Source organism: Rhipicephalus microplus, chromosome 4 (genome assembly GCF_043290135.1).
Source record: "Rhipicephalus microplus isolate Deutch F79 chromosome 4, USDA_Rmic, whole genome shotgun sequence".
NCBI lineage: Eukaryota > Metazoa > Arthropoda > Arachnida > Ixodida > Ixodidae > Rhipicephalus > Rhipicephalus microplus.
In genome coordinates this window covers 41546923-41574691 of record NC_134703.1, presented here as the reverse complement: position 1 = coordinate 41574691, position 27769 = coordinate 41546923, and the positions used below count along the sequence as shown (strand labels likewise).

Below are 27769 nucleotides of genomic sequence, written 5' to 3'. Positions count from 1 at the left end.
ATTCCCTTCAGCTAATAAAAAATGTGAGATCACTTTACGACAATGGTGAAACAGCACAATGTATTTCAGAAACTGTGGAATATGTCTCAGCGCAGGGTCGCAACATCGTTTTCCAATGAATACCCAGTCACAGTGGAATATAGGAAAATGAAGAAGTTGACAGCCTCGCCAAGAAAGCATTGAACGAAAGACGGGATTGCGCCTTCCCTATGTCTGGGGCGGATATTCCACATTTTATAACGGAAGGAGCTAACCATTGTTCGATGGAGAAGTGGTCCAATAGCCGTAAATCAAAGGAATCAGTACTTTATGAGGTTGATCCACACAGAAAATGTTTCATAGCAACATATCTCCCACGACACTTAGAGACATTATTTCCAGACTTCGCTTGGAAGTAGCGTACACAAACAGCTTCCTGCACAAAATACACTGATTCAACTCCCCGGTATGCCATTGTGGTCATGCAGAAGAAAATGTTCGCCATATTTGTTTGGAGTGCGTTAAATACGCGAATGAAAGAGAAAAATCAATGAACAAATTAGCAAGTTTGGACAGACGGCCCCTGACATTAAAGAAATTACTTGGACCATGTGCTGAGATGCATCTTCAGAAAAAGGCAAACATCTTCCTGACAGACTTCTTAGTGGCGACCGGACTGGATAAGCGCCTGTGATAGACTGCCAGGGATTGATATATATATATAATGTGTTAGTGCATATACTAACAGTATAAAAGGGAGGTGTGCGTGTGAACAGTTTGATAGCGTGAAATTCTGCAAGTGAACAGTGCGTTGGAATGATAACTGTTTTCAGTGTGCTATTATGTTTTTTATTGTTCATTTTCGGGTACCATTCAGGAATATTCTTTTTTTCACTGCAGAACTTATTAATACGGAGTAGCCGAGGCATTATGGACCTCAACGTCTCCAAAGCAAAACAGTTAGAACAGAACATAACAGAAGAAAAATAGTACAATGGAAGAAACTGATGACACATTTACCGCAACCTTTCACTTATGTCACATTCGCAGATTCCCTGTATTCAATAATAATGCGTATGTCTTGTTTACTTTTCTGTGCCAGTGAAGCCGACCGAGGTGAAGGTGTCATTACCTGCACTGTCACCACCGGCAAGTGGCGCCGCCCTGGTGGCTGGAGAAGTTGCAGAAGCACGCTGCCTGGCACGCGGAGCGCGTCCTATGGCGCAAGTCGCATGGTTCAAAGGCAGCGAGCGCCTGCAGCATGACCGCCTGCTTTCTCGAGAACCTGGACTTACACTCAGCGCAGTGAGCTTCGTGGTTCGCGCCCAGGACCATGGCTTGCAGCTTACGTGCCGAGCGGACAACCCGAGCCTTCCGGGGAGCGAGATCAGCGATTCACTGCCGCTTAATGTTCAGTGTGAGTCGATGAATAAAGCAGCGTTTGCATCAGTGCATTATTTGTTGCGCTGAAGTGATTCGAAGCGGCGGGATAGGTGACTGATAAAGGCAGCACAACAATGTTTATCAAGACGGCAGACAGGAATGGCACAGACCACTCTTCTGAATATACTAGGTGAATAAGGCAGAAAGAATAACAAAAGCATGTGCTACACCCATTTCTGAGTTGCATCGTATGCTGTGTTATGCAAAATTTTCTCCGCAAGGGTGAAGAAAAGACTGCGATAGCAAGAAAATGCAAATCTCACACAGGCTAAGGCTCACAGCTAACTCCTTTATAACACGATCGTGCGTAATCCTACAAAACCATTTATGGTTCGCAGTATGTACTAAATAAATAAATAAAATAAATAAAGAAAACACTGCCGTATCAGAATATAGCCGCGCAAGGTAGCGAAGTGGTTTTCGTGCTGTCTGTTGGCTCAACATGAAGAAAGCGTTGAGAGTACAAGTGCACGCACAGGAGTATTCTACTAGTATTAGTCAAGTTAAAGCATGTGACCATGATCTTTCTATTATTATTTGAAATTTCTGCCCGAGCGACGATGCCCCCACCCCTCTCCGGCTCCCCTTCCCGATCCTTCTCCCGAATAAGCGTTTCCTCTCTTGTTGAACCGTGCCCATATGCAGCCTTCGCAAGCTTTCAGTCACACATGGAACCTAAGGAGCTATGAGCGATGTAATCAATTTATACGTTATACAGAACATGACGGCGACTGCAGTAACAAAAACGCACCTCTTGTGTCGATATATTTGTTATCAGAATGGAAAGCAAACTGCAGAGCAATAGTAATTGAGAGTTAAATTAAGGTGGCTGCTCCAACCCGTAGCTGACTGAGCAGGGCTCCACACTTGCAATAACTGTCTCAGGTCTGACGCGTAGTTCCCATTTCGCTCCGTGCAGATCCGCCACAGCTGTCGCTAACCGCAACCGACCTCCGTCCTCACGAAGGTGAGAATTCGACGCTACGTTGCGACTGGAGCGCCAACCCGACCATCAACGCTGTCTGGTGGCGCCGAGACGGGCAGCTGCTGGAGTGGCGAGACGACGTTCTTCACCTGAGCAACGTTACCAGGGCCCACTCTGGCCTGTACGAGTGTCTAGCCTCTAACCGCTTTGGCGAAAGCTTCAGCAATCAACTGAGGCTGTCTGTGCAGTGTAAGCAGTGGCAATAGAATCATCTTACCCTGATTAAAGAACTGTTCGAGCGCCTTTAGATTAGGGCATTGAGTGTTTAACAGTAATGGCAGCAATAAACCTAAATGACACAAACATTGTGACAATATGTGTCGTTTAATGGCGGAAAGAGTGAGTTAAGGACAATAATACCAAAACGTCCACTCTTCTGGACAAAGTGACTGATAGGGCTAGTTGGTTTAGCATACTTAAGATTTAACAGCGCGGAAAAATACACGGCGGAGAAGAAAATGACGGGACAAGCGCTCACTTCCAACTAAAATTTTATTGACAAGAAGGCTGGTAATATGCCCAAGTGAACAGAAAAAACAGGGAAGAAATTACTGATGTAAAGATACAAAATATCTACAACCACTGAGCCTGATACGCCGACCCTCGCAACTCTGATTTTATTGGTTGATTTGTGGGGTTTAACGTCCCAAAACCACTATATCGTTATTAGAGACGCCGTAGTAGAGTGCTCCAGAAATTTCGACCGCCTGGGATTCCTTAAGGTGCACCCAAATCTGAGCACATGGGCCTACACCATTTCCGCCTCCATCGGAAATGCAGCCGCCGCAGCCGGGGTTCGAACCCGCGACCTGCGGGTCAGCAGCCGAGTACCTTAGCCACTAGACCACCGCGGCGGGGCAGACCCTCACAACGAAAAAAACAAACAAAAAACATAGCTCTCTTTCTGACAGAGCAACTGATGGCTTGCATGTGCATGCACCCCTTTCAAGCGCCATCTGAGCAGCCTCATATACTATACGCTCGTGTTCCTCTTTAATGTTGCCGAGCATTGTTGTCTTTTCGAACAGCGGAGTTCACCCACACGTGCTGACGTGTTGCGCCAGGAAGCTACCTTTGCCATTACGAACATTATTGGCGTGTTCCCATGCGTTCATTTAGGTATCTGCCCATTTGGCCCGCGGAACATGGCCCGCGGAACATGCACCGCAAAACAATTTTTCTTTTTATCTGTTCACTCGGGTATACTAACAGCGTTTTTGTCAATAAAATTTTGGTTGGAAGTCAGCGCTTGTCCCGTCCCTTTCCTGTCTGCCGTGTACTTTTTTCGCGCTGTTAAACCTTAACTATGCTAAAATTTGGTTAGCTAAGAACCCGTTTGATGCTGTTTGTAAAATTTCAACAGAAAAGGAAAGCCAAAAATAAGAGATGCGCGCTTATCACCAGCCGGAGCTCCGTGAAGGAAAGCAGGCAAAAGAGATTCAATCAGTTTCGTTTGCGCCACTCAGACTCGGTGAATATTAGAGCCCTGGACTTGTTTGCTGCTCTAGGGATAAGGCAGGCATAAGAGATTCAATCAGGTCTGCTTACGCCACTCATACTCGGTGAATATTAGAGCCCTGGCTTCGTTTGCTGCTCCAGGGATGAATTTGTTTGGTTACTCCGAGAATCCTTTGATCTAAAATCGTTGATCGAGCGTAGTATGCTCAGCATGACCGTATAAGTAAAATGCAGCTTATTTACTAGTCTGCTATTAGATTAACCCGACCAGCTCAGATCCCACCAGCTTTTGCCAGTTTTTACAAACTCAAGGGGCCGACGACAAGCATTTGATGTCGTCGATAATAAAATGACGGACATCATTTATTCCGCTGCGCCTAGTAGTAATTGCGTTTACCTTTGATCACTTTCTTGTCGTCTTCTTCCTCGAGAACAGTCGCTCCAGAATGCGCCGAGAATCAAAGAGAAGAGTACGCGGCGTCTCCCGAGCTCCGCGTCGCATGCGAAGTACGCGCCAACCCGAGCGACGAGCTGCACTTCGAGTGGCTGGCCAACACCACCAAGCGCACAGGGCGCATCAACAGCCTAGCGGTGAACGGAACCCGGGCCCTGGCTCGGGCCGTCGCCAGCAGGGAGCTCGAGTACGGCCTGCTCCTCTGCTGGGCTTCGAACAATGTGGGCAAGCAGCGGGAACCTTGCGTCTTCCGCATCGTGCCTCCCGGTGGGTGCACGTGAGCACTCGTGCAAAAATTAGATCGAATTGCCTAGTACAGAGGTTATTCAGCTTATCCTCAAGACAACAAGGTGAAAGTCATGTTGTTTTCCTTCTCATTAAATAGTATTTATCCCGCTCGGCACTCTCCGTAGTCAATGGGGCTTTGCACAGCCTCTGTGATGGGCCCTACCTCGGACAAGGCGGCTATAGGATGACGTCATCATGTGACGTCACAAGATTACATGACATTTGAAATGAAATACGGCACGATGATGTTTGCATAACTCATGCTGATGCGTTTCATGTCGTGGCGCATTTTATGCGGCACTCAACGCTCTCGCCTTCATAAGAGAAGAGAGTGAGGAGTATATCCTAAAGTTTGCGTAAGTGCAGGCAGAAGTTACAGAACGTGATACAGATACGTGACTGGGTAAAGAGAACGCGAAGGAAAAATGTATGCTTGTGGCCGCTGCGCTATCAGGCACAATACCCTGAATGTGGCGCTTAGACTATGGATGTCAGCCAATATAGGTAATAAGAAAGTGCAGAATTGCATTGGTTTCTTCAAGGTCATTTTGCGAATTTCCACATTAACAACAATAAATCACACATTACTTTTATATCGCCAGTTCGCTCATGCTAACTCCTGCGAGCTTCACCGACTTCGCCTTCTTCTGTAGTTATTGAGTCATCCATTGGGATATAACTATAAGCACCGTTCGGGCATGTCGCATCTAACGCAATATCTGCTAATTCATATTTTTACCGCCGCTTTCGTAATAATATTAGCCCATTTATATGGCGTGCCCTGCAGCTTTATTTATTATTTCATTTACCTTTCTTTATTCCGTGAGAACTGCGTTCCTTCGTACACTGCTTCCCTGTCTGTCCTCTTTCCTTCTTTCTGTGTTTGATTACATACAAAGTTATTTCATAATAAAACTTGTTGTTGGGCTAGTTGGTTATACATCATATACTTAGAAATTTGGCGCAACCTCGACTCACGCAAACACTCACACAAGCACACACACTTACACCAGAGCAACACACACAACACGCAGCGCTCACTACCAACTGTTTATTGCTCCTATCTGACCTTCTTAAATACGTACATCGAAATGCGCAAAGGCACAAACTAACAGAACTGCGCCAGTAGAAAACCAACATGGCGTCACCACACCACTAGGAACAAGTAAAAAGTAAAAAAAGTAAAAAAAGTAAAAACAGTAAAAAAGGGGGGGGTTAACACGAAAAGGAGATATAATCGCTAAACCCTCGCATCAAGGAAAGATATTTCTTGTTGATGCAACACCAAGGATGGCTCGCTGACACATATATCTTTATTCTTTTCTATATAATATGCTTCTAACAGCAAACGTGCTGATAAATTTGAGCTTCTCCCAAGAATCCTTGTATCAGAAAATCGTGGTTCACACCCACATGCGGCAATATGCGACACAAGATGTGCGTACTTGTCCTCGTTTTTCTTAACCTTTAGCGCATGCTCCCTAAGCCGGTCATTGAGGCATCGCTCGGTAATGCCAATGTACACGTTACCGCAGGAAAAAGGAATGGAGTATACAACTCCCATGGAACATTTTACGAAGGCATTCTCATGTTTTTTCACGCAACCGCGTCTCTTGCCATTGCAAATACGCGGACATAACTTGGCGAGCTTTTCTGGCGCAGAAAAGACCACAGCCACACCATGCCTTGCAGCAACCTTCTTACTATTATGGGAGAGCTTGTGCACGTAAGGCACGACTTGAAGCTTGGAACCCGAAGGATCCCAAGTAGCTCTATCCCTTTGTGTTCCACGTTTCATCTTCTGCAGTAGTGACTCGGTGACCGCGTTTAGGACCGACGAAGGGAAGCCCGCCGCCGTCAATCGGCTGATCTGTTCATAAAAACTAGTACGCATGTGGTGTGGACACGACTTAATCAACGAGGATTCCAGACAAAGCGAAGCAATACCTCTTTTAACTAATTTCGAGTGCGCAGAATCATACGGCAACAGCCCCTTCTTCACTCTAGGCCGGTAGACCCAACAAAAGTGTTCACTACCCCACAGTAGCTTGAGGTCTAAAAACTGGAGACAAGACTCTGTGGGTACCTCGGTAGTGAACCTAAGTCCGCGTCCATGATCTTTAAAAACACTAAGCACATGTTCACAATAAGAACGCTGCACTTCATATGATACCTCATCCGCACGCACACTCACTGAAGTACAGGCGTCTACTTGAAAATCTAAAAAGTAATTAGGGGGTGTATATGGCCCCCGCTTGTCTAAAAGAATTAAAAAATCGTCAACATATCTAAAAATCTTCAAAACCTTATTCCCCCTTAAAAATTTATCCAACGTCCTATCTACATCTGCTAAAAAAATATCAGTAAGAACAGGGGCGACACAAGAACCTATACAGATGCCTTGTCGTTGTAGATAGGGCTTGTCGTTAAACGTAATAAAAGTGACGTTAAGATAAAATTCTAAAAGTGCTAAAAAGTTTTCAACGGATACGCCCGCATTATTCATAAAAGAAACGTCACCATTATCTTCTATGCACTGTCGGACCGAAGTCAAAAGCTTATCATGAGGTACCGAATAAAACAGGTCTTCAACATCTACTGAGAAAGCAAAGGAAATCTGCTGGTTATTCCGTATGAAATCTGCGACATCACTAGAGCTTTTAGTGCGAAACGGGTCACTAACACTGAGTGGCTTTAGTTTGCTTAACAGGAATTTGCTAACGTTGCCCTGCCATGAACCATTTTCACTAACAATGGTTCTGAAGGGAATGCCCACTTTGTGGGTTTTAGCGGAAAAAAAGACGTTCAAGTTAGTGCTTTTGCTACTAGCTAAGGTTCCAGCCAGCGTAGGAAGTCCTACTTCCCTACAGAACGCGGTGAATTTAGATTTAACGCGTACAGCACTTTTTTTAACAGGTAAAAAGTTCTTGTCAATGGCGCTAATCGCTTTCTCATTGTAAACACCCTGTGGCAAAACAACGAAACCACCCTCCTTGTCGGCTTGTACTAACTTCAAATTCTGCTTCTTGAAAAAAGACACCACACTACTCAATCTTCTGCTACCGCTATTGTCCGGAAGTTGGCTTGCACACCTCGTGAGGCAGTCCATACCGTCCAGCAGGCATCTTTCTCGGTCCTGGTTGGCCTTAGATGACAGGTCCCTGTTCAGGCCTACCAGGTCATGGGCGGAAACACTTGGTGTGCACGCATACTTTGGTCCTTTTCGCAGAAGCTTTTCAATGTCTTCAGGTAGCACTGCACCCCCGAGAACAACGAGGTCCTGACAATTATCTCTTCTCCGTTTACCTTGAAGCCTCAGAAGGGGGGTCAACACGCTCCTCCACCTAGATTCAGTTGTCTGAGCTATACGACGCTTGATTTTCCCGAGTTTATAAGCCGCAAGTTGTTCAGGGTATTCGCATTGAAGAATCACACGAAGCCAATCATAGAGCAGCCTTACTTGGCGCCACAATTCCGCTCTAAGAATTTTGAGCACTCTTTTCACGTGTCCCCAAGAAGGTCTCACACACCCAAACAAGGCACTTACTTCTTCTGGTGTGATGGCTTTCCGGATGCAGAAGGCGGAAATCCTTGCTCTGCATGTGGCTTCACTGATGTAGCCCATAAGAAGGTCAATCTTCGCAGACACATTAGGAGCATAAAAAGAGGGGCCCATTGCACTAGAAATATAGCTTAATAAAACTTGTTGTTGGGCTAGTTGGTTATACATCATATACTTAGAAATTTGGCGCAACCTCGACTCACGCAAACACTCACACAAGCACACACACTTACACCAGAGCAACACACACAACACGCAGCGCTCACTACCAACTGTTTATTGCTCCTATCTGACCTTCTTAAATACGTACATCGAAATGCGCAAAGGCACAAACTAACAGAACTGCGCCAGTAGAAAACCAACATGGCGTCACCACACCACTAGGAACAAGTAAAAAGTAAAAAAAGTAAAAAAAGTAAAAAAAGTAAAAAAGGGGGGGGTTAACACGAAAAGGAGATATAATCGCTAAACCCTCGCATCAAGGAAAGATATTTCTTGTTGATGCAACACCAAGGATGGCTCGCTGACACATATATCTTTATTCTTTTCTATATAATATGCTTCTAACAGCAAACGTGCTGATAAATTTGAGCTTCTCCCAAGAATCCTTGTATCAGAAAATCGTGGTTCACACCCACATGCGGCAATATGCGACACAAGATGTGCGTACTTGTCCTCGTTTTTCTTAACCTTTAGCGCATGCTCCCTAAGCCGGTCATTGAGGCATCGCTCGGTAATGCCAATGTACACGTTACCGCAGGAAAAAGGAATGGAGTATACAACTCCCATGGAACATTTTACGAAGGCATTCTCATGTTTTTTCACGCAACCGCGTCTCTTGCCATTGCAAATACGCGGACATAAGGGATAGAGCTACTTGGGATCCTTCGGGTTCCAAGCTTCAAGTCGTGCCTTACGTGCACAAGCTCTCCCATAATATTAAGAAGGTTGCTGCAAGGCATGGTGTGGCTGTGGTCTTTTCTGCGCCAGAAAAGCTCGCCAAGTTATGTCCGCGTATTTGCAATGGCAAGAGACGCGGTTGCGTGAAAAAACATGAGAATGCCTTCGTAAAATGTTCCATGGGAGTTGTATACTCCATTCCTTTTTCCTGCGGTAACGTGTACATTGGCATTACCGAGCGATGCCTCAATGACCGGCTTAGGGAGCATGCGCTAAAGGTTAAGAAAAACGAGGACAAGTACGCACATCTTGTGTCGCATATTGCCGCATGTGGGTGTGAACCACGATTTTCTGATACAAGGATTCTTGGGAGAAGCTCAAATTTATCAGCACGTTTGCTGTTAGAAGCATATTATATAGAAAAGAATAAAGATATATGTGTCAGCGAGCCATCCTTGGTGTTGCATCAACAAGAAATATCTTTCCTTGATGCGAGGGTTTAGCGATTATATCTCCTTTTCGTGTTAACCCCCCCCTTTTTTACTTTTTTTACTTTTTTTACTTTTTTTACTTTTTACTTGTTCCTAGTGGTGTGGTGACGCCATGTTGGTTTTCTACTGGCGCAGTTCTGTTAGTTTGTGCCTTTGCGCATTTCGATGTACGTATTTAAGAAGGTCAGATAGGAGCAATAAACAGTTGGTAGTGAGCGCTGCGTGTTGTGTGTGTTGCTCTGGTGTAAGTGTGTGTGCTTGTGTGAGTGTTTGCGTGAGTCGAGGTTGCGCCAAATTTCTAAGTATATGAAAGTTATTTCAGTTTTCTTTCTTTCTTTCTTTCTTTCTTTCTTTTTTTCTTTCTTTCTTTCTTCGTTTCTTTTTTTTCGTGCCCCTATATTTGCTTGCTTTGCTTCGTTCTTCGTTCACATTTATTAGTTTGTTTCTATTATGTCGATGCCTACGTTTTTTTTCGTTGTTCGTCTTTCTTTTTTGTTTTATTCTTCATCATAATTTTCGCAGCACCACCAGCAACTCCACACAACTGCACGGTGACTGCTCAGAGTCAAGACGGCATGGCTGTCATCTGCGTGCCGGGCTCCACAGGTGGCCTCCCGGTCACTTTTTTTGCCGAACTTCTCATTGACGGCACCGCAACGTCACCGCCTGCACTATTGAGGAACGCCAGCGACACCCAAAGGCCCGAGTTTAGCTTCTCAGGTTTGCCCAGGGAGGGTTCCCTGTTGGTGCGGGTCTATGCAGCAAACTCGCAAGGCCGCAGCACCGATGCGGAGGTTCACCTGCCCGCGGGATTGTCGCTGCTGCATAAACCCACTCACACAAGCGGTGAGTATCTGCTTTTGCGGGCTGTTTCAGCTAACTTCCGTATAGAATAATAATTTAAAAATTGTGCTGCGCGTTCCAAGTCAGCCCAGTAGTGTTCTGAACCATATGTGACCCGTCGTTTTTTTTTTTGACATTATACAAAGCATAGTTAATAACAATCAAGGTTAAAGAAAAATTTTTTTAAGCGCGCAATAAACGAGAACACAAGAACAACGACTTTTACAGGACACAGCATTAGTGTTACTAAGCAAGCTGTCCTTTGAAATTTTTAGTTTTTCGTTCTTCTATTTTGTTTGCTTAAAAGCTTTTGCTTTAAACGAGATATTTTACACTCTAGGACATATTGCCATCTCGTACAAACATTGCGTTAATTTTAATTCGTAAGAGCAACAAAATATCTACACTACAACAGCTGCGCTGCGGGTTATGAAACGTCGGGGTTCTCGAGTGCACCATGGGGACCAACTGAAGCGTCGGAATATTTCATTTATGCTAAGATACAAGGTAGTTGTTTTAATCCTTCTGTACATTCTTGAACGCCTGATCTTCGCTCGCATAAATGGAGGCTAAGGTAAATACCTTTAAATTTCTTCAAAACATTTGCCGGCTATGTAATTAATAACATGGACAGAAACATCACAACTGTGAAATAGGTGCAGTGGCGTGCGGATTGAGCTTTGTTGAATGGTTAAAACAAATGATGATGGATTGACAATACTGAAGCACTTGTTTCGTTACTCGATTTCTCGCAGATTCCAGTACTGTGAAACTTCCGGGTCACGTCTTAGGCTTCCTCGTTGCGGCTATCGTCGCGCTGGCTTTTCTTACCGTTTCCTTGACAGCTGCGAGACACTGGAAACGTCGGCGGAGGCGAAAAGGTGAACATATCCTTTGTTAAAGCATATACATTGTAAGGCTAGTTTTACGACCTAATGCGTAAGCGAAGTCATTTAAAGACTCCTGCAAACATAACAAGAAAAGCGCCAATACGTCTGCTATGCATGTAGTGCGATACCGCATTCGATGTAATGATGGCGCATAAGCGACGATGGTATACAACTGAAAATTTTATTTTTGGATGATGCGGTTACCAAGGCTGGTTATCCTACAGCTGGTGGAAATACAAAGCTTGACAGCAGTTGTACTTGTACCACGTACAAAAAGCATACATTAGTGAACCCCCTTCCTCTCAATTCTTAAAAAGCAGTGATTGGTGACGCATGTACTTATCAATTGTATTTACTCGCATCGTGCGAGGAGTGGTTGGTACTGGTCAATGTCGGGTAAACTATGCTTCCTTTTATCAGCTATCCCTGAGTTTTGTTATCTCGGCCACTAATATTTCATATGACCAATATTTTTCTTTTCTCTTGCAGAGGCAAAACACGCTGTTCAGCTTCAAAAGTGAGTAATCAGCACTATTAAATGACTAATGCCTGCAGTTTTAGTAAATACGTTTCAATGGTTTCAATTTCATCTTTCCTTCCTTCTTTCTTTCATTCTTTCTCCCTTTCTTTATTGTTCCTTTCTTCCTTCCTCCCTGTCTTTCTTTCTCGCAACACTTCTGTTACTTCTGGCAGCAACAAAGCCATACTTTCATATCCAAGCAGCGAATAAATGTGGCAACGTGGCATGACAAGTCACACCTATAATAGATCACACTGCCATATCAATGAAGAAAAGAAGTGGAAAATCAGGGGCTTGTTTTTCATTGTTGGACACAATATAACTAAGAACTAATAGAAAACGATGCCACAAAAAGTGTACGGTAATTTATTAGCAGTAATTCTTATATATATGTGAAGAAAGAACAGTGCACAAAAAGATAACTTGCCGTGGCCAGGGACCAAACCTGCGACATTTGAATAACGTCTGCGATGCTCACACACGTTCTTATTGCGATAACAATTATATGAACAGTCTCAGCTGAGTTTCGCTGCCGGCGTCAGCGTTGCCGTCACTCACCGTTTTTCTCATCATCATCATAATCAGCCTGCCTACGCACACTGCAGGACAAAAGCATATTCCATGATCCACCAGTCAACTCGGTCGTGTGCTTGCTACAGCCATTTTATACCCGCAAACTTTCTAATCTCATCTGCTTACCTAACTTTACGTCTCCCCCTTACCATCTTGCGTTCTCTAGAAATCTAGTCAGTTATCCTTAATGACCGACGGTTATCCCGCCTACGCGCTACATACCGGGCCAACGTCCATTTCTGCTTCTTGACTTCAACTATGATCTCCTTCACCCCGGTTTGTTCCCTGATTCACTCTGCTCTCTTCTTGTCACTAAAGCTTACACCTATCACTTTCCTTTTCATCGCTCTATGCGTAGTCCTCAATTTAAGATTAATCCTCTTTGTAAGCCTCCAGGTAGCGGAAAATTGGAGTTCGTTTCATAACCGGGAAGTAGGTGCTTCGGATTCAAATCCCGATTTCGGCCCCCTTACCACATACAGTTTGTTACAACTGTACAACCAAAATACTCCGGCGCGCGGAATCTAACGTGGAACCTAGCTCTGAATCGCGTATGTGAGGCGTTAACCACTGAACCACGAAGGAGCACGTCTTTCAATGTTCAAACGGGATGCTATTCAGTTACCACTGGTGACGGGCATTTCGGGAAGGGGAGCTATTGTGTTCTCAGCACCACCAGCAAGATGGCGCAATGAGTGCGCGTCGCCACATTGTCACGACCTGGCGGCGTGCGCTATCATCTCCCACGCGTACTTTGCCCCACGGAGAGGAGGGCGCTGGACGCTCTACCGCGCGCCCTTATCTCGCAGTGCGGAAGATCGTACGCCTTGACTGGCCTTCAGCTTTCACCAGAACGATTCTGTTGTAATTACCGGGCGCGCAAAGGTCACTGTAATTGTTGCACAATCTCCGTTTGCGAAAAGGGCGTGCTTTTCAGACACAGCGTAGTAACAACTGAGACACTTATTCGCGTTCACCTGTACCTGTGAGTACGTTTCGTGCGTCATTTGTGTGGGAGCAACGTGGGGCACGTTTCAATTCGCTTGCCATTCTTCTCGTGACATTCCAATTTGTTGTGATCACAATGATTGCTTCGCCTTTGCGGTGAAGCTGTGACTTTTTTCTGAGACAGAATAGTTAGTGTCAGTCTTCCTCAGAGTGCGACTGGCGAAAGCGACGGCGTACTGATCGAAGCCAGCCTTTCGCTGAGCAAGGATGGCGCTAAGGCCCACACTACTGGCGTCTGCGTGTATTTCTGTCGGGGCGCTTGGGTCGAAATGCCGCAGGATCGGAGGAGAAGTGAGAAGACAGCGCGTCGTTGTGAACGCGGCGTCGCAATCTGGTGACCACATTGAAATGTTGTGGTGCCGTTAACCATACTATTACTTGGGTTTTACATCTCGAAAGCGCGATACAATTACGAGGAATGTCGTAGTGCAAGGCTGCGGATATTTAGAACATCTAAAGTTATTTAGCGTGCATTGGCTTCACGCAGTACACCGGCCACTAGCATTAAGCTTCCATCGACATGCGACCGCCACGGCTGGGATCGAACCAGTGACTTTCGTGACCTTTGAGCACAGTGACCACTTTGCTGCAATGTAGGGCACTAGTGCATAATCATGAAATAAACAGTTGTACATGAGAAAAAAAATTGGCGCCGCGTTTACAGGCAGTGTTTCTGAGAATCATCTCAGCGTGAGTAGTAAGCGCTGTAGTGAAGATGAGACACGGTACGTGTGGTTCACTAAAGTATGATCAATAGCGTCATCCCCCTTGTTTCCAACTTAGCAACGAACGTGACAGAATGCGTTCTTTCGACCTCCTCCAAATACAAAAAAAAATGAACGTCTTATTCATGACAGGCTCACGCAATCTATTGTCACTGTTGTGCAAGTGCGTAGTGTTTCGCAGTGCTTCTGGCGCATACAAAGCAGTTGCACCTGTTGCCCCGTGGCCTTCCCACGGTTTCTTTACTGTTATGGTTAGCGCAGAATGAAGAGGCACGGTTTTATTCTGGATTTTTGCGGGATATATGTCATAAGTATTCTCCATATAGTGAATGATGTCTAAGTATAACTGTCTTCAGCTAGGTTGGTGTGTTCAGGGGAAGCGGCATATCTGAAAGCGAAGGAAGAAACAGTAGTGAAAGTTGGAGAAAGTCAGACATTGTGTGATTCCAGGGGGGTGGAACGCACGCGTACGTAACAAAATATATGTAGTCCAGGGGCTGCACAGAGTGTAAGTTCTGGTGATACCTTTCCACCATCATGTCATAGTGGTGGCGTGTACGAACTGGACTTCATCTGGTCGCGCAACAGCTGCTTATGGCAAATGTTGTGCCAATTTCAAATGCACTTTAGAAGGAAGACGCAAGTCAATCACACGCACCACACGACACTCACAATCACACCACACTACAAAGCGTACAAGCGCCTAGAAATCACGCGTACATATCTTGCACGTGACATCGTGGACGCCGAACATGGCTCCAAGATGGCGGCTCAGATGACGTCAAAGCATGATCAGCACGCGGATACACTTATTCATTGCGGTAATGACGGATCTGGATTGTTATTGGGCCTCTGTGCGTCCATAACGAAGGCACCAGCATGCCAGGTAGTCAACACTAACGTAACACAATGTTGATGCTCCAACATGGCGTTTCAGTCACTTTAGTGGAAGCCATTTATGCAGGAGCTTGCAATATTAAATTGATATCGCTATACATGACGTATCCTTAGGATATGAATATTAAGACGTATCCTGCTAAATATGTAGTCATTGTGAACTTCAATCACCATTGTACCTCGTTTTTGATGCAGCACACGATAGCTCACAACTACTATAAACACCGATTTGAGATGCATGGGTAAAAATCAATACAGCAAGCTGACAGTGATTCCAAAGAGCGCAGAAACGCTTTGCTTAACCACCATTTTGAAGCGCAGTAAACCGGATTCGTATGAAAAGAAAATTGAAGAATAGCCGTTCGTCATTCAATGTGGGTGGTTAGTTGAAAAGAAATTATAGCACGTATACATATTTCGAAAACATGATTGTAACGAGTTTCGAAGACGCACCTGCGTTTGCAGCACGTAGACGTTTCCGGTGATAAAATGGCTATACCGTTCAGTTCGACGTAAACAGTGCGCAAGAGCCTTTTTCGTGCATCCGAAGTTCTTAAAACAATAACAAAAAGACCGCGGTTGTTCCACTTTTATGCCCCTTATGTCACGTTCACCGCTTAAAAGTAGCCCCCCTCTCGCATCGGTACACAGTCGGGACGCTGCGAACACGTACTTTTATAGCCCCGCATGGCTGCGCCGTGTCGTTCGTATTATGGCGGTGGCCTGGAATTGCCGGCATGGTTCAGAGCTGTAGCCGCACCGAAACGTGGGTTCATAGCGGACTCGAATCGATGGCAAAGGCCTGCGCTGAGGTGTAGCTGAGTGGATACTAACCTGTTTGTTCATCGCTTCTCGGGTCATGTGACTGTTCCCTTAGCAGCTGCCACGGATTTGCATAAAGCAAACAATCTTCGAGAAGCTTCGTCGACGACGTGCGTGATTACATGCTCGTAATTTCGTATGCAGTATCTCGGAGCCTTCTCGTAACGTTCTCCAGCGTTTTTCTCTCGAACATTTCGCATAATCTCCTCACTAACCTCAAGCATTTACTTGCACGAACTGGTTTACTTTCTTCGTTCCTTGCTTCCTCGCTTTGTTTGTTCCTCTCTTCCGCGCTTTGTGTTGCTGCCTTTGGTGGGCGCGGATTTCTGCGACGCGTAGAAGCTATAGCCATCGATCGGTGTAGGGCCAACACCAGCGCTCTAATGCATCCTGCCGTTGGCCGGCTCGTCTGGCCTCTCGGTCACTGCAAGGGGTTCCCATCGAAATCACGCCGCGCTGTCAGAATGATCGAGCGGGCACCCGTTACGTGTAACACACACCGCGCCTCGCACGGTCGACAAAGTTGAATCAATCCGCGAGCGTCAAGGCAAGTTTCACGGCACGCTTCACGCTCATTATTAGATTGATTCGAAGCAGCGACGGCCAGCCACTCTAGCGCTATATGTGGCAGGCGTCGTCGTAAAGTGCACACATATATAGCGGCTCTCGTGCCTCGTGTGCGGGGCTTGGAATGATTGCCGAGCGAATGCACCGTCCGGGCGAAATACAATCCGTGCTCCGGACTTTTGCGGATGACAGGACCGTAATAGCTGTTGCCATCTGGCAAACTCCTGAACACGACAACGGCGTTGCAACATTGCGGTGAAACTTTCTGTTATTACGAAATGCGCTCGACTGATACAAAAGTTTTGGGAGTTTAAAGTAATGACCGGACTGGACTTGGTCGCTCAGGTTGCCTCATTAAAAGTGATACCTTTTAGAAGGTGTGCGAGTGGTCGTTTGGAAGGTTTCAAGCAAAAAAAAAAAAACGCCAGAAATGAGGAAAGTAAGTAATTGAGAGGTATGTTTCAGAGTGCCATCACAGCGACAGTGTCAGCAGTGCTGGTACTCTGTATAAATAAGGAAACCTGGTATTTAGATTTTACAAAATAAATTAAAAGAAAAAAGTTAACAAAAAGGGTAGGCATAACGTATCACTGAACCACCTTAATATTTTTTGTCTATAATCCTGCTCGGAGAAGAGGAAGGAAGGCGCTGCTTCCCCGATAAAGATAGAAAATAGGACCTGCAGTTCCGCCTCACATTTGCTATTGTGTCGTTATTGAGAATCCTATGACACGTCCGTGCCCTATGTGGCACGTCAACTTAAAATAATGATTGCCACAAACTACTGCGACATAAAAAAAAAGAATGAGAATAATAGGTACGGGTGGCGTTATGTCTGTAATGGTCTTGGCGTTGTTACTGTGCAGCAGGTTCATATCCATAGCAATATAAGTACGACTAAATATTGCAATGACGTGCATGTCTCTAATAGTCGGATACTACTGAAAAAGACAGGAGAGGCCTCGCCCAGACGACAGAAGCGCGCCAGCTGATTGACTCCACGAGTAAATAGATAGACCCTCTTGAGCTCTGCGTAATGTGTTGTATCTGTTATGTCTATCGCCCCTATTAACCCGGACCACACGTCACCGTAGACAAAAGGCATTAACACCATACTTTGCGAGAACAAACACACTTATATATTTCTTTCCCTTGTTCTATAAAAAAATATAATTGTGTAATTGAATAGATTTCATGATCACTAATAACATTGATTTGTTTTATAGCATTTTGCCAAACATATCGACTCTTGTTCTGAAATAGTGTTCTTGTTTTCTTGTTATTTTAAATTTTTTTGCCTAACTTGTTCATTCCTGTACCATTTTATTACCCTCCCTGCTTGCACTACGTGTCCGCAGTACTTGACAAACAAATAAATAAAATAAATAATCTCCGAAGTCAAACTTACCAGCTGTCCTGCCCATGACGTCAATCTGGAGTGCGCACCCATTGATACAAGCTTTCCCGCATTTTTTTTTAGGAACATATGCTCCAACACACTCCTGAAGATGAATCTGAATAAACTTGCAAGTAACTTGCGATTTTTTCGGAGATGTAAGTAATATCGTCTCTAATTAAGGAGAGAGATGGAAGGAAAGGCAGAGGAATCAGCCAAAAGCACGTCCGGTTCATCTCTTTCCTGCACTGAGGTACGAGATAAAGGCGCGAAAAAAAAAACAACAGACGAAGTGGGAGAAATGAAGAGTTTCGCGAGCACACTTGTGGGGGGGGGGGGGGGGGGGCAGATTGAGCGACAAGAATAGTAACGTATATGCTCTGTGTGCAGGTATTCGCCTGAGAAGACTTTTTGCGAGTGCACTTCCGGAGACGTCGTGTACCAGTCTCCAGATCTCATCACAAACAAATACGGAGTGTCAGGCGAGTATTCCAGGTTTGGCGTTGTCTTGTAATGTGTCTTGAATGGTACGCCCACCTTATGAACAGCCAGTATTGTCTGCTGAATTATTTGTCTAATAAAAAATATAGCGACAATGTCCGGCTGGAGCTGTATGATCTTCCAATGGCCGCTGTTCTTTATGAGAAACCCCAAATTCACTTTCATTATCTAAGTTTCCTAATACCGCAGCATGTGTACATGCGTATTGTGAAGCGCGATGTTTCTTTGTGTACATTTACTTATTTTCGCTGTTTCATTTAAGCCGTGCAGACCGAGCCGTAGCAGTGTCAACATTGCACGGCGACGTAGTGGGTGCGTCTATGATGGATACCTGCTGCCCCGGCACGGTCAGTCTGGAGTCAGGCTGTGTGGAACCCGTGCAGATCAAGGTAACTCAAACGATGGCCATCTCTTATTCTGTCCTTCCTTTTTCATTTTTATTTTTTCCTCCCTTCCTTTTTTCCTGAAATTCATTCTTTCACAATCAAGATCACATTGCAAAATGACATAAGGACAGACAGGTAACCAGTGCTTGCGTACGATTCTCTTGTCGAGTGTCATGCACCAACCAGCCAAAGATAACGTTCCGCTATGCCATATTTCTTCCCTCTCTTCCTTACTTCACTGTTACTCCAGTCATAATTTCATTACATCAGTCCTTTCATTCCTTCAGTCATTCACTCCATCTTACAGCCTTCTACTCTCTCAGTCTTTCTTTCTTTCTTTCTTTCTCTTTCTTTCTTTCTTTCTTTCTTTCTTTCTTTCTTTCTTTCTTTCTTTCTTTCTTTCTTTCTTTCTTTCTTTCTTTCTAGAATGCTTACAGCTACTACAGCGTCACGTATACAGTATGTCGTGAGACCAAAGTATATGCATACGGCTATGTAAACATTAATGCAGTCGTTGTGTTGCCTCGGACGACACGCAAGTGTTTGCCCAAGGCACATATGACGTAAGTATTGTATGCAGTGTTCTTGCGCCTGAGCTAGCGCACAAGGTATTTTGTCTGCTTCTTTTATTTTGTCTGCAAAAACCACTGTCATGGCAGATATACTCGGCAGACTTTTTTTTTCTTACCATTATAACAAGACTTCTGATTGTCCGCTACAACTATCCAGATATTTGGTCAGATCGTCTCTCGCAAATTTATCGCACTTCATTTTTTTAAATAAGCGTTTATAGCAATTACAATAGCAATTACCGCGTGAGAGCCTTGTTTCACTTATGAACTCTACGCGTTGATATAAAAAACCTTTTTTTCTTCTATGTTCCAGCTCACAACATTCGCCCCTCGCGCCAGCCCCAAAGACCGCAGGAGGGCATCGTCTCCGTGCATTTGTTCGCCCTCAAGTGTGCTACAGGCACGAAATACTTCGCGCCCGCAGGACCTCTACTGCACCGGAAAAGAATCGGCGATCACTGCCACATGAAGGGCGACAGAGCAGCAAGCAGGTTTGGGATAATTGGTCAGTGCCTTGATTACGAGTATGAACGGCAGCGACACGTAGTTTCTTCTGAAGAAGAAATTTTCGTAACGTCATATCTAAGAAAGTAAGGTAAGGGAGATCTATATACAAGTAAGGTATATAACTAAGGTAAATCTACAAGATGGTTTTGGTTAGTACGCATGCATTTCAGAATAGCGCGGAAGAGTTTCAACCAAACTCTTTGCCACTTATGGCAGAGGAGAAGGAAGCAAAAGAGGGAAACACAAGGAAAAAAAACAGAAAAGTTGAACTAGTTACCGTGTTTGTTGTCTGCACTACCCATATGGGGAAGGAATTGTACATGGAAAAATTGGCAAGGGTACAGTAAGGCTTGCCCTATCTGGTGTAACGCAAGATGAATTTAGGGTGTGAAGATGCAGATTTTAAATAAACGAATTAAAGCAAATAAAGCAAGTTTATGAGTTTATTTCAACGAACGATAGTTTTCATCAGCTGATGACTGCTACTGTCGGAAGCTTTTGAGCACTTTAGGTGATCTGTAGGCGTCCGCTGTTACAAGGACTGGGCTAAGTAAGATTGCCGTTCTCTAACGCACGATGACTCGCCGTGCATTTTTATGTTGAATAGTTTTACCTCAGAGTTTCGGTAATGCATTAAAAACAAAAGGCGCTGCAAAGAGCATGCTCACACTTATTTCATATGTTTGTCACGGCAACTTGATGACTATAAACTGATGTTCGCAGACCAGCGAATGAGAGGAGCTCATGCTTACCTGTATACGCGTGGCACTGTGTTTGTGTAACTGTTGAGTGAACGTCTACTGCAATAGTTTGTAATGCAGACAGAACTTCGAAAGTTGCCTTGCTTAGTTGCTTAATGCGTCAAAATCGCCAATGATGAATCGCTTTTCGAACGAAACTATATTTTCTCATATATTTTTTTTTTTCATTTGCAGGGTTCATGGAAGGTGATAACAAAAAGAAGCAACAGTTTGTGGTGAGGCACTTCAACGACTTCTGATCAGTCATCGATCATGCTAGTTCCCTTTCGTTTCCACATAATGGTACCCGGGCGCTCATAATGAACTGAAAACATGTGAGCTTGTGGAAGTATGTTTGTGGAATGATGTGGAAGGAAGTTTAAACAATCCCTCCTCTTGTTTTTCTTACAACGCACAAAACTTGCCTGAATATATTGATGTTCGCAAACACGTTTAATAAAGTTTACTGCATCAATTTCATCGAAAGGTGCTTTAATAAAAAAAAACTCGGAATTACACATACTGCGAAGAAATGAACGGCACAAATAAATGATACTTTTGAGAACCACGAAGAGCATTTGCATTATTCTTCATTCTGAGGAGACCGCAAATACGCCAAATGCTGCACTCTGACACAAAAATTTTCAGTAATGGTTATCTGCTAACTGCATCGAACATTGCGTAACAAAACAGATCAGCAAAAAAGACGAAAAGACTTTTGAACCACATGAACACAAGCGCCGGTTAAAAAGTGTTCTTGTGTTCTTTGCTGCGCCCTTTTCCGATACAATGCGGCTGCACTAACTCGCCCAACTTTCAGTCCTACCTAAGTGCGGACTCACACTGAGAACGTTGTCGCGGGTTCAAATCCCGGCTGCGGCGGCTGCATTTCCGATGGAGGCGGAAATGTTGTAGGCCCGTGTGCTCAGATTTGGGTGCACGTTAAAGAACCCCAGGTGGTCGAAATTTCCGGAGCCCTCCACTACGGCGTCTCTCATAATCATATGGTGGTTTTGGGACGTTAAACCCCACATATCAATCAATCAATCAACACTGAGAACGTTGTGCAAGATGGTGTTATTCAAATTATTCTCAGGAAGGCAGCCCTATCGCAAGCGTTCCTTAATATAGGACACGGAACAAGCAGTCTTATACAGCTTTGATATCACCAGGTGTCTTAAAATACGCGGAGCTTCATTTATTTCACGCCCATGGTGTCTTGAATAAGATCACGTGAACAGACTTAAGTCCAACTATGAAATAAAGGCGTCTCAGAAGCAAGCAAACTGAGTGGAATCAAGATTGCGGCGTAAAACAATGCTGCGAGGGCCGTCCGTCGCGAACAGAACTCGGCCACTTAGAAAAACAACTTATACAGCCTTCGTTCGCATGCGACAAAGCAACAGGCAGCGGAACAGCCAAATGAAACCGGAGTCGCAATAGCTGCGTGGAGGTGCGTGCTCTTGCTCCATAACTCTCGATTACTTCCGAGAGAACGCATCCCCGCGGGTGCTTCTGTCGTCCCACAGGGTCCAACTAACTGTTTGCTGAAGCCTCGGCGCCCGCATTTCCTCCAAGTCGTAAATATGGAAAACAGAACGGCGTTTCAAAGGCACTTCCGGACAACGTCGCGCACCCCCTCGTCGCGTAATGACGGAGACACTCTGTGAGTAAACTTGGCGAGCTGGAATTTCGAGTGACCAGGAAGCACGAGGAAAAGACTGCGCTAAGGCGCCTTTCCACGAGGCCGCTCGTCTCTTTCAGACGTTGGCGGCAGTCTCTGTCAAAACAAACCTGTCAACGGCTTCATATGAGATCTAGACAGAATAGGGGAGCGCTCGGAAAATTTCTTGAGGTAGGCAAGGTGTGCCCGGCCCGAGCTCGACTTCACAACAGCACCTTAAGACAGACAAAACAACGAAATAAGAAAAGTGCAGAAGCGAAGCGCAGTCACACGTTGCGTTGTCAAGGGGAAACGCAGCAAAAACAGCGGGCAAGACGAAGCAACACAAGCACTCACGTTGTTACATCCTGCTCTCTGTCCTGTCATCTCCACTGTTTGGCGGTCTACCGTCAAAACTGCGCAGCTGTCGATGACAGCAACACGAAAGCCGATGTTTTAGAGAATGCGTGGCAAGGTGGCTGTAAGCTTAAAAGTTCATTTTGTAAGCGTGAGAGCACACATTAAGAAAAATAAAAACACAGCTGCCAACTCAAGAACTTCTAAAGCGACTCTTCTATTGTTTTTTCTACTTTCAACATCTATTTCTTCTTATTTATCCTTGAGGAAGACAAGGATAGAGGTAAAACAAGACACAACATTTCGGCTTGACAAAGCCTTGGCCACGTGTGTGCTTTTTTTGTGTGAATAATTTTACATGGTGATACACATTAATGCGACTAAAAAGAAGAAAAAACTGTGAAAACGAGCGAAAAAGCTCACCGCAATTGAAAGCCATGTAAGCTTTACCACTTAAGTTGTTAAATGTGTCAACAAATAAACTGAAAAAGCAAGGAAAGTGCACCAAAAGAGCAAAATCGTACCATGATAAAAGGTAAATAGTGTCAACGTGACATTCATTTGGTAGAAAGTCAAGTGCAATAAAAAAAGGAACAGAAGGGAAAGGAAAGGCATGAATGTTGAGTAGAAATGAGTAATTCCTGTAGCGAACAGTTATCTTTAGCATGTGATGTATATAGAAACATAGGTTTTTGTCAACCAAGATGATATGCGCTATAGGTGAAAAAGGTATTCAACGCATAGCGAAAAAATTCCTATAAAAACAGCCCAGCAATATTGGGAAAGAAAATGACCAAGCCAAATGTAGACTGAAAAGAAATTGGGGAAAATAGAAAGCGGCATGCAGCAAGGGATAAAAAGTATACACATTGTCAAGGTTGAAGGGAAGAAGGTCGCCGGAGGATACGAAAAACAAACATGGTTTAAGGCACTATTTACACAACTTTACAGCAAAGAAAGGATAGTGGTTTCACAAAACCACGAGCGTGGTGGTTGAACCGTTACGTGGTTCATAGCGACGTCCAGCACTCTGCGGCGTCGTTTTAAGCCCTGTCGGGCTCCTCCTCTCCGAGTGGAACACCAATCACACACAACAGGTGAGGGGGGCGAGCATGCACGGTCCACGTGAACGTCCAATATTGAGTCGTGAACACTGCACTGCAAGGTGGCGCCAGCAGGGCTCTTCCTCGTCGTGTGTGTGCCACTAGTCGAGAGTTCCCACGGTCCTGACAGCGTACATCAAAGGGTCTGCCGCCCAGCTCGCCCTATTGGCGGGGTGATTTGCGGTGGCCGCCACGGTCTCTTCCAGGAAGATGCTGTCTTTGTTGTCCTCTCTGGGACTGTTTACGATGTCGTGGCCACACAACGTCTCATTCTCCGGCTAGCAGGGACAATGCCTGGCGGGCATAGGCAGTCGGCTGGTCGGCTACTTGATTGAGGATTAAAAGAGCGCCGCTCCCCCGTCAGCTCTGGCGCTGGTCACGCCAGCTTCCCCGTCGCCCGATGAGTCGCCGAGGGCATCAGTCACCGCTTCTGCTCGAAGAGACGACAAAAGGGTCCGTAGTTGATAGTCAGGCACTCGCCTTCGCTTGTCACATGGTCTGGGTAATTACTCAAATCTTCGACAGCGTCTGGTGGACTGGGTGCCGAAGGGATTGAGAGCCTCTCCAGTGGACTGGGTTACGCACCATGGCGTCTGCCCAGATGAATTTTCAGACCAAACTTGACAGCTCCTTCGCCGCCCGGAAAATCTCGGCTGGCCAGCGCTCCCAACCGCTGGGCACGAAGAGAATGGTTGGTGACGAGGACGATGGCCTGGCTTCTCCCTCCAGCTGCGAACTCTAAACCAGCTCCCAAACCAGCTCACACTGATAGACAACAGCAAGGCGAACCACACAACACAATACCATGCTGCAGTCAAGCACATTGGACCCGCTTAAAATTCTCCAGGCTTCTCAACACAAAAAGGAAAACCTGTACGCTAAAATTTTGAGACAATTTGATGCCGCCAAAGTTACAACAATCATGGATGTGGAGATGCTTACCAAAGATGGAACAAATTGCCGTGTGAGAAAAGCACACAAAGGCAAACACAATTTTGTCCCATACAACAGTAATCCCATTTTTACAAAACTAGCTTTCTCCTACCATCCGCACTACTAAGTTGTAACTCACATTTAACTTCATGACTAATTGCATGAAACACAACCAAATACAAAGGTTTCATACGATTGCTGCCAGACCCTATACACAAGTTATCTGGGCGCATTCTTCATTCTCTCAATATATCGAAATGTGTAAATCCTTAAAACGCATCCCTAATCTCAACGTTCGGTATACCATAACGCTCAGCTAAATAATTCACCTGATCCCTGAGCACATACTAAAATAACAAAGGGAAATGCAATTCGTGTACTAACACGCTCATTTGCTGAATGTAGTTTCATGTCAGCCCATGTTTTTAAAGAACGCACAAGACTTTGCCGTGCGCCCTAGCACGACATCATACTCTCATCCAAAGAGCGCTAGCATACCAACACGAACCTAACCATAGGCGATATCTCTCTCACCTAGGTATCCTTAAACCCTCATCTGAACGTAAATTTTCTCAAGGAACAAACGCAATGAACAATAACACTTGATGTTGTACACGTCAGGAGCGCGTAACAAAACCTGCATACGTTTTACGCTAAATATCCGGTACCGAACGATTCTAAAACATGAGCATTTTAAAAATCGCATTTGGTTTTATTCTAAAACCTTCTTTAAGAATGCTCATTTACTTTTTTAAGACGGTCGACCATCTCGCGCTACACAAAAACTGGCACGAAGCATACACACTTCGTCTCCGCTCGACCTACGTTACCGCGCTTTCAAATTTAGCGGGCGAATCAAACTTCATTTACGATTTTTTTTTTCTAAAAGAAAAACTTATTTGAAGCAATCGGTTGACCGATGCGGATCACTGCATCCGCATAACGCTTAAGAACGTCACTCGAAGCTCTTACAAAATTTACAAAAAAGTACTCAACTGGAAAACCAACTAAACAAACAAGCCGTGAAGATGACAAAAGAATATTACTTTAAAACCAAAAATAAGCAAACAAACACGCTTCCCCGTAAATTCCTGTGTCTCCAACTTACAGCTAGCTGTCTCTCACTCTTCAATCGTACACGTAGCGGTCGCGGTCTTGGCGGAATTTCAGAACGCCCGGCACCACAACATGCACGTCCTACAAGCTGAACAGCGCCGTCACGCATCAATCGCGATTTCAGCCTGCCTCTGTCAGGCTCGCGAAGGGGACACGAGCAACGCGTGGGAAAGAGTGATGGTGTCCTCTTTGGTCTAGCTCCCGTGTGGTGCTTAGCTATTGTGGCCTTTCTTCTAGGACCACGTAGACACTCTTTTCCATGAAAAGCTCGAAATCTCCACTGCGCATACCATCGCGAGGACTTGCGCCATGGTCTATCCTTTCATTGTTGGAACCTTACTTTATGCCACAAAGGACCTTTCTTTGAACTGGCTGGTAACCTACTGTTCGGTCGCTCGCCCGGCTGATTGCCACCTCTTTCACCCCTTCGCTTTGTCGCTCGCGTACGCTTCCCTCGTTTACAGTGACGTCTGCGACTGACCTGTCCCACACCGCTTCGAAATTTGTTGCAGGTTGAGTCATCAATGGTTTTACAGCACAAGGGCGCACCATGAAACTTGCTGTGGACGGAATAGCAAGACTGGCGCTTTACACGAGATACGATTTGCGAATCCTTTTTCTTTTTACTTTTCGTCCGGTGGCTAGGACGCATGCAAACCGAGTTTGACGCCGATGCAGAACCCCTAGTTCTGTTCACTATGCTCAAAGATGTCGAGCTTTTCTTTACACCCTTAGTGTCTTGTCTCGTTCGCAGCTCTCCAACGTCGCTTTCATCTGCGCTGCTTTTTGCGGTTCGTTTTTAAGCTTTTCGATAGCAACTCACACTCGTGAACCCTCTCACAGCTTTCGTCAGCTGTCGAACCCGCACCGTCTAAATGATTTTTGAAAAAATCACCTACTTCACATTCTATACTCGTGGACAGCTTGACGCCCTTAGTAACCGTGCCACTGTTTTTCTGGAAACTATCGACCTCGAATGTGTGAGGGCTGTCAGCAACTGTACTGTTATCTTCGATACCTACTTTCGCTGCTTCTGAGCTTTCTTCGGTATTCTTGCGTACTTCCACACTGTTTGCAAGTTCCACTGTTGCGACAACCGCACTTGAGGTCTGTACCAGCTTTTCTACAACTATCCTAGCTGTTTCACTAACATTTAACTGGCACAGCACCTCGTCGCACTTGCTCCGACCTTCAATGGCCTCTCTCATTAGAGCAGCACCTTTCGCAACTCTCACATTTTGTTCGTCTTCGAACCTGCTGCGCTCTTTAAACGTGCTAGCTTTCTCTATAGCTCTGGACTGCACCTCACTCGTTTGAACATCGTACTTCTCTTGAGCTACACTTACGGATGGCTGAATTTTCCGTCTCATTGCCTCGTTTTTCTGTTCCGATTGTTCGAGCACCAAGGCGCGTGCTCGATCACGCTCTTTTCTATCCCTTATTTCCCTTTCTTCCCTATCTCGTTCCCGTGCCTCTCTTTCGCGTTCCTCTCGTTTCCGTTCCTCCAACCTTCCTAAAGCTTTCAACGCGTGCCCAATATCCTCCTCACTGGCGCTTTCCAAAATTAGCTCTAAAATTTCTGACCTGCCCATTCCTTCCTTAACCTTAATACCCAAGTATTCACAAATGTACAAAAGACCATCTTTTAGCAGTGTCTTCACCTCCATGTTTGCCGTTGTACTTTGGTCCTGCATCTCACACAAATGTAGGGGATCCCTAGAACTCGAAACTCACAAAAGGTAATCTCCTTAATTCACACACAATCCAGCTTCTAATAAACTCACACAATTGAAGCCTGGAAAGTCAAAGCAAAGACCAAGCACTCACCACAGCACAGCACCAGTTCGTGAAGTCCATCCCACCGCTGCCAACCAGTTGTAAGGGTCGGAAGGAAGGAATGTCGCTGGAGGATACGAAAAACAAACATGGTTTAAGGCACTATTTACACATATTTACAGCAAAGAAAGGATAGTGGTTTTACAAAACCACGAGCGTGGTGGTTGAAGCGTTACATGATTCAGAGCGACGTCCAGCACTCTGTGGCGTCGTTTTAAGCCCTGTCGGGCTCCTCCTCTCCGAGTGGAACACCA

The 27769-nt window shown here is 45.2% G+C and overlaps 1 protein-coding gene across 2 annotated transcripts in view; it reads left to right on the top strand.

Annotated features, from left to right (window-relative positions):
- The window catches only part of LOC119172614 (cell surface glycoprotein MUC18), a 73723-nt gene extending 52644 nt beyond the window's left edge, over positions 1 to 21079 (top strand). The window contains exons 5-14 of one of the 2 annotated variants that reach the window (XM_075892621.1): positions 1082 to 1396; positions 2342 to 2596; positions 4302 to 4586; positions 10083 to 10406; positions 11159 to 11284; positions 11783 to 11810; positions 18192 to 18283; positions 18573 to 18691; positions 19574 to 19751; positions 20703 to 21079. In XM_075892621.1, coding sequence (XP_075748736.1) covers positions 1082 to 1396; positions 2342 to 2596; positions 4302 to 4586; positions 10083 to 10406; positions 11159 to 11284; positions 11783 to 11810; positions 18192 to 18283; positions 18573 to 18691; positions 19574 to 19729 — 1700 coding nt within the window. In that variant the 3' untranslated portion in view covers positions 19730 to 19751; positions 20703 to 21079. Of the gene's footprint in view, positions 1 to 1081; positions 1397 to 2341; positions 2597 to 4301; positions 4587 to 10082; positions 10407 to 11158; positions 11285 to 11782; positions 11811 to 18191; positions 18284 to 18572; positions 18692 to 19573; positions 19766 to 20702 lie in introns of both variants that reach the window. The other variant, XM_075892620.1, reaches the window with a different exon arrangement.
- The last annotated feature ends 6690 nt before the right edge of the window (positions 21080 to 27769 follow it).